This window comes from Sinocyclocheilus grahami, unplaced genomic scaffold, assembly GCF_001515645.1.
Source record: "Sinocyclocheilus grahami isolate Dianchi unplaced genomic scaffold, SAMN03320097.WGS_v1.1 scaffold462.1, whole genome shotgun sequence".
Lineage (NCBI taxonomy): Eukaryota > Metazoa > Chordata > Actinopteri > Cypriniformes > Cyprinidae > Sinocyclocheilus > Sinocyclocheilus grahami.
This window is the reverse complement of record NW_015505641.1, coordinates 1,516,709-1,523,423: the sequence shown is the minus strand read 5'-3', so window position 1 is coordinate 1,523,423 and position 6,715 is coordinate 1,516,709. Positions and strand designations below refer to the sequence as shown.

Here is a 6,715-nt window from a genome sequence, read left to right as displayed (position 1 = left end):
TTTTTTAACCACGGCCGGCGACTGAGCTTCTTTCTTGTTTGTTCTCAGTGAGCTGAAAAGGCGCATGAAAGCTGAAAAGAAAGCAGCTGAGAAGGAAACCAAGGTCAAAGAACAGCAGGAACAGAAGGAGAACAGTGACAAGTCACAGCAAAATGCGTATGGGGACGATGAGGAAACCTTGGACCCAAATGTACGTTGATTATTGATTATGGAAGTCACATAGATTCAGAATGAAATGTAACAGATTCTTCTCATCTCTCTGTTTTCAATGCAGCAATACTTCAAGATACGTTCACAAGCCATTCAAGCCTTGAAGGGAACAGCTGAAGACCCATACCCTCACAAATACAACGTGGACTTGTCGCTTACCGAGTTCATTGAGCGATACAACAACCTTCAGCCAGGGGACCACTTGACAGATGTTGTCCTCAGTTTGTCAGGTAAATGTTTTCTGCTTGTATTTGCACTGAAATAATTGAGCAAAGCTGAAAACGAAACTGAAATTAAAGTTTTCAGTTAGCCGAAAGCCGAAAATGAAGTTTCAGTTTATATTTGGGTAAATAAACTTGCCATGCATTTTTTGTTTCCCCCAAGTGTAAGTAAGTGCAATTCATTGTTACAGTGACTGTAATAAAAACTTGTCTCCAAGACTGATTTATTCAAACATACTTTAAATAATGAAGACATTGCTAGCAGGTTAAGTTAAAATATAATGAACATGTAATAGTGCATATTTATAAAAATTGCCCTCTCTAGAGTTAATTTTTCTAGCTAACTATCGCGTTTATGATGTAAATTTCCATGATTAAAAGACTGAGCAATTACATGAGACTTGATAGTAAAGGGGAAATAAGTGAAGAGGAAGTGATGATCGGTTTATGTGTGCTACGTGTTAATGTAACACATTAAAGAGCATCAAAATGACATTTATTGCATGAACTTTGTGATACAATTGACAGAAAGCTCAAAAGAAAAGAAAAATCTTATTGCACTTCTTGAATAATATTTGGTTAAATTTTGTGCATGCTTCAACAGAAAACAGCATGGACTAAAACAGTGTTTCTCAACCAGGGGTCCATGGATCCCTAGTGGTCCTTGACGTAAGGCCAGGGGGTCTGTATAAAGTATGAATTTTTGTGATATGACATGTTCCCATGAAAGAAAAATCCAATATAGCTGATGATATGGCCAAATACTGGACAAGTCAACTAATTTGAATTATACTTGACTGCATTTGGTCCTCACAAAGATACAAAGGATACATAGATGAGTCCATTTTGTTCTGGGGGTCCTTGAGGATGGTTCTGAATTGGACTGGGGTCCGGTACGCCAAAAGGTTGAGATTCACTGGACTAAAAGATAGATCTTTGAGAGATTTGAGAGTTGATATTGGTTCTTCAAAATGAAGATAGTTTAAAAACGATTAATCGGTATCTTTAACCTGTTTTGGTCAATGATCTTATGATTTTCATCCACCTAGAAACGTGATAAATTAACAAAAAGAGACATTTCTGCTGTTTGAATATCCTTTTAAAGACATTTTGAGCCTTTTCTTATTTTGTACCTTTGCGCTTTGCTTGATTGAAAGGTCGTATCCACGCCAAGAGGGCTTCAGGTGCCAAGCTGCTGTTCTATGACCTGCGAGGAGAGGGCGTCAAGCTGCAGGTCATGGCCAACTCCAGGTCTGATTTGCACTCTGCTCCATGTTTTTTTTTTTTTTTTTTTTTTTTTTTTGCAGTAACATAACCAGGTTTTGGTCTGCTATTCTTAGGAGCTACAAATCAGAAGAAGATTTTGTGCACATCAACAACAAATTAAGGCGTGGGGACATCATTGGGGTCCGGGGGAACCCTGGCAAGACAAAGAAAGGCGAGTTGAGCATCATCCCGATCGAGATGACCCTGTTGTCCCCATGCCTTCATATGCTTCCCCACCTTCACTTTGGCCTGAAAGACAAGGTATAATCTAGATGTTGAAACACCTTGGAAATAACGACTTTCTTTCGGTTTTGCTCCTTCTCGGCATCCTCTTTAACTCTTATTTACATTTTAGTGTCAGTACAGTAACACAGCGAAAACGAACATGCTGTTGAACACAGCAATTGCTTGTGAAAAAGAAGTGAACTTTAGCATACTTAAAAAACAAACAAAGAGTATTTAAAAAGAATATACTTAAGTGGGGACTGAATTTAATGTTTTCAGACACATAATTGCATGTTAATTGCTAGTTGACACTTAGAGTGCTTTTTTGACTAACTTAAGTAGGATATAAGTACATCTTTATATGTAATTTCACCTTTGCTTTGAAATATGGTTAAAGGGTTCTGCTCAATGCACAGACAAGCATTTATGGTAAACTAAAATATACTTTAATGTAAGTTCTATTGAAATTTGTATGTCGTGTATTGAAATATATGTGTAATTACACATTTGTAATGAAGTTGCAATTTAGCACATTTAAAATATATGAACTATGTGAACACAAAAAGTGGAAGTTTGTAGTATTTTACATGCGCTTTAGTATGTTAGTCAACACATCAAAATAAGTACTATTTTAAACCGCGACAAACAAATGAGACATGATTTAAAAATGTACTTTAAAACTTTTAATTTTAAATTATTACAAAATGACATTTTTAGTTAATTAAAAATTTTCAAAATGAACTTTTTAGACATTTACTAAGTTATGAAAGTGGCCTTTTATTTCATTAAAATTATATTATCTGCAAGTACAGTTTTTGAAAATATAATTTTAAGATTTGAAGTACACTACAAGTGCATATTCAGAGCAGTTAAGTACACTTTTTTTCATAGAGGATTTGCATGATATTTACAAAAGGAATCAATATATAAAAGGGCTGCACAATTAATCTAATTTCTAATCGCGATTACAATTATGGATGCCACAATTACGTAATCGTTCAAAGTCCACTTATGTTATTCTGCGTGCTTAAAATGTGTTTTTTTCTTTCCACATGTGATCTTAAGGGGTTTTTCCCATTATTTTGATTTTAGTTTTAGTATAACATTATAATACCATTCATATTTTTACTTTTTTTATAATTTAAAGAAGAAACCAATCTGATGTATAGTTGACATTTGAGGCTTAATACTATAGAAAAGCACTAAAAGTTTGAGTGTTTTCAGCTTGTTTATTTTCATATAAAAATACGGCATGCAGTTGCGTCAAACAATGGTATAGACATCATTCAATGTAAATTGTGATAATCGTAATTAATAATCGTAATTACAATTTCAAGGGAATAATCGACTATTATGATTTTTGTCATAATCGTGCAGCCCTAATATATAATATTCAGTATTTTTATGAATAGTACTTATTGCTCAATGCAACATTGACTTTAGCATTTACAGATTGTCACAGTTGTCAGTAGATGCCTTAGTACCCATTAATGAATTTATCTGATGTGTTATGCAGTGTAGTCACAGTTATTCTTCATTCATAATATTCAGTAAAATTTGCTTGCAGTACCTAAATTCTGGTGTGGGTGGTAGGGCTTTCTGGATTTCCGCTGCCAAGCTCTGGAATAAACTGCCACAAGATCTCCGTGTTATCTCTTCACTCCAGACCTTTAAAACTGCTCTCAAAACTCACTTGTTTACAAGGTTTCTTAATTGATTGCTTGCCTTAATTTTCTGTTCTATGCTTGTTTTGTAACATGTCTTGTATATTGCATATAATTTCAGCTCTGTCTGCTGTTTGGCTGTTCATATGTTGTATACTATCTGTTATTTACCTTATGTAAAGCGTCCTTGGGTCATGAAAGGCGCTATATAAATAAAACCTATTATTATTATAATGTTGCATGGACTGATCTACATGATGATCTTTTTGTCATTGTTCCTTCAGGAAACCAGGTTCCGACAGCGGTATCTGGACCTGATTCTTAATGACTTTGTGAGACAGAAGTTTGTGACCCGCGCCAAGATCATCACCTATCTCCGCAGCTTTCTGGACCAGCTTGGGTTTCTTGAGGTAAGGAGGTTGATTTCTGCAAAGAAAAGCAGTGCAGATTTCGGTTGTCTGCTGAGAGAGTTCCTTCAAGTTTTAAATGGTTGCCATTTGTGAATGTGTTTTACAGATCGAAACACCAATGATGAACCTGATACCCGGTGGTGCTGTAGCAAAACCATTTATTACCCACCACAATGAGCTCAATATGAAGCTCTACATGAGAATTGCTCCTGAGCTTTACCATAAGGTAAACGTGTCACTGCAGTAGTAGTTCAGAAGTAAAATTCCTAAATTATATTGCATCGTATCTAACCTTCATCAATGTTTCAGATGTTGGTAGTTGGGGGAATCGACCGTGTGTATGAGATCGGGCGTCAGTTCCGTAATGAAGGCATCGATCTCACCCACAACCCAGAGTTCACCACATGCGAGTTCTACATGGCTTACGCAGACTATCATGACCTGATGGAAATCACAGAGAAGCTTCTCTCAGGTTTGTTAAACCCCTGCTGTACCTCGTTCAGCTCATTTTGTGCTCTTGAATGTCTGCATCCTTTAACTGAAGAAGATGAAACATCGCAAAAAATACACATAAGCTTGTTAAGAAACTGGAATCGTTAAGTAGACGCAAAACATTAATTGTTTAGTTTCTTACTTCTCGTTCCTAGTGCTTCTAAAAGTGACCCAAAAAATGAAAATTGTGTCGTCATTTCCAGTGTTTTCCAGAAAATACGTTGCCTGTTATGAGAGGAAAAAAAAACACTGTTAAGTCACATTAATAATATATAAGTAAAAATTTTTTATTACATCCATAAATAATGTAAAATACAAAAACAAAAAATTTATAGACATAATAAAAATGTATTTTAGTTTCCCTCACTCCACAACAATGTTTTACATTTACTGTTATTCAGAACAGAACAAGCAAATTCTAGTGGCATTCATTATAAACAACATTTATTATAAACTCCAAGCCTAAACTAATTTGTATAAAGTGAAAACTACCAGACTGTGGGAAATGCACATAATAAACTTATACATAACCAACATTTTCAAGCTTCAAAAAGTTAATGAAGGCCTTATAAAAGTAATCCATTCATATGGATTTCTTTTACAATGTCTTTGTGAAATTTTTGAGGCACCAAAGTTTGGATAAGGGACTGAAATTATTATTATTTGGTGTATTTGGTGTAATGAAATGTGTTTACCCCAAAAAAACATTATTTTCCACATACTGTACATTATTGTTTCTCCTCTATGCCCCGCCTTTCTGAAACACGTCGATTTTTACAAAGCTCATCGGTCTGAAAAGCGAGGTGTGCTCTGATTGGCCAGCTATCCAGTGCGTTGTGATTGTTCTTTATGCACCAAGAGCTTGTAACACTTCAAAGAGAAAGGAAAAATTGAAATCGCATCATATGACCCCTTTAAAAAAATCTGTTTATTTCTTTGTTGCTTTCACAGGAATGGTGAAGCACATTACCGGAGGTTATAAGGTGATGTATCATCCTGATGGTCCAGAGGGACAAGCCTATGAAATAGACTTCACTCCTCCCTTCAAACGGATCAGCATGACTCAAGACCTGGAGAAGGAATTGGGGGTGAAGTTTCCAGCTCCTGACACCTACGACAGTGATGGTAAGGGTTACAGTTCATAAAACGAGCACAGAGAAGATCTGTGAAAATTGGTACCACGTGGAAATTACTTGACGTATGCTAACATAGATGCTGGGGCTCTGTTGCTAGAATGATTAAAGTGATAGTTCACCCAAATATGAAAATTCTGTCATTAATTACTCACCCTCATGTCGTTCTAAACCCGTAAGACCTTCGTTCATCTTCGGAACACAAATTAAGATATTTTTGATGAATTCTGAGAGCTCTCTGACCCTCCCATAGACAGCAATGTAATTACCACGATCAAGGTCCAGAAACGTAGCAAGGAGATCGGTAAAATAATCCATGTGACATCAGGGGTTCAACCGTAATTTTACGAAGCTACGAGAATACTTTTTGTACGGAAAGAAAACAAAAATAATGGGTCAGAGAGCTCTCAGAATTCATCAAAAATATCTTAATTTGTGTTCCGAAGATGAACGAAGGTCTTACGGGTTTAGAACGACATGAGGGGGAGTAATTAATAACAGAATTTAAATTTTTGGGTGAACTGACCCTTTAAAGTTCATCATAATTTTTTATTTATTTTTTTCTTACAGAAACGCGCAAGTTCTTAGATGACCTTTGTGTTCAGAAAGAAGTTGAATGCCCTCCTCCCAGGACGACTGCTCGTCTTCTGGATAAGGTATGAAGTACTGGGCAAAAACTGCCACTATAATAGAAATGAGTGACTGTGATGGAAAAGAGCTCATTCAGAGCAGATTCACAAAATATTCTTATGAATAAAATTCTTCTAAGCTGCTGTTTTCTTGTAATTTTTTAACTTAAGAACATTCTTAAATGTTTTTGGGAATGCAATATAGTTTTAACTTTATTCTTTTCCTTTAAATTGTTCTAAAGACAAAACATAAGATGAATTCCTGAAAAGTTCCAGAAAAATCCTGTTCTTAAAATTCATCGTAAATAATCTCTTAAAGTTAGGAAAACCTCCAACTTGTCTTTATTTTTTTATTTTTATTTTTTTACTTGTTTGTAAAAAATGTGCACACTTATGATTATAGAAATCTGTATCAAGTGCCTTTTTTTTTTTTTTTTTTTTTTTTTTTTTTTTTTTTTAAAAAAA

The 6,715-nt window shown here is 35.1% G+C and overlaps 1 protein-coding gene across 1 annotated transcript in view; it reads left to right on the top strand.

Moving 5' to 3' along the window:
- Positions 1–52: 52 nt before the first annotated feature.
- Positions 53–6,715, top strand: part of LOC107552967 (lysine--tRNA ligase-like) — an 11,396-nt gene continuing 4,733 nt past the window's right edge. The window contains exons 1-9 of the mRNA XM_016235028.1: positions 53–190; positions 275–440; positions 1,589–1,682; positions 1,772–1,958; positions 3,871–3,996; positions 4,103–4,222; positions 4,306–4,468; positions 5,440–5,613; positions 6,192–6,277. Coding sequence (XP_016090514.1) covers positions 65–190; positions 275–440; positions 1,589–1,682; positions 1,772–1,958; positions 3,871–3,996; positions 4,103–4,222; positions 4,306–4,468; positions 5,440–5,613; positions 6,192–6,277 — 1,242 coding nt within the window. The 5' untranslated portion in view covers positions 53–64. The remainder of the gene's footprint in view (positions 191–274; positions 441–1,588; positions 1,683–1,771; positions 1,959–3,870; positions 3,997–4,102; positions 4,223–4,305; positions 4,469–5,439; positions 5,614–6,191; positions 6,278–6,715) is intronic.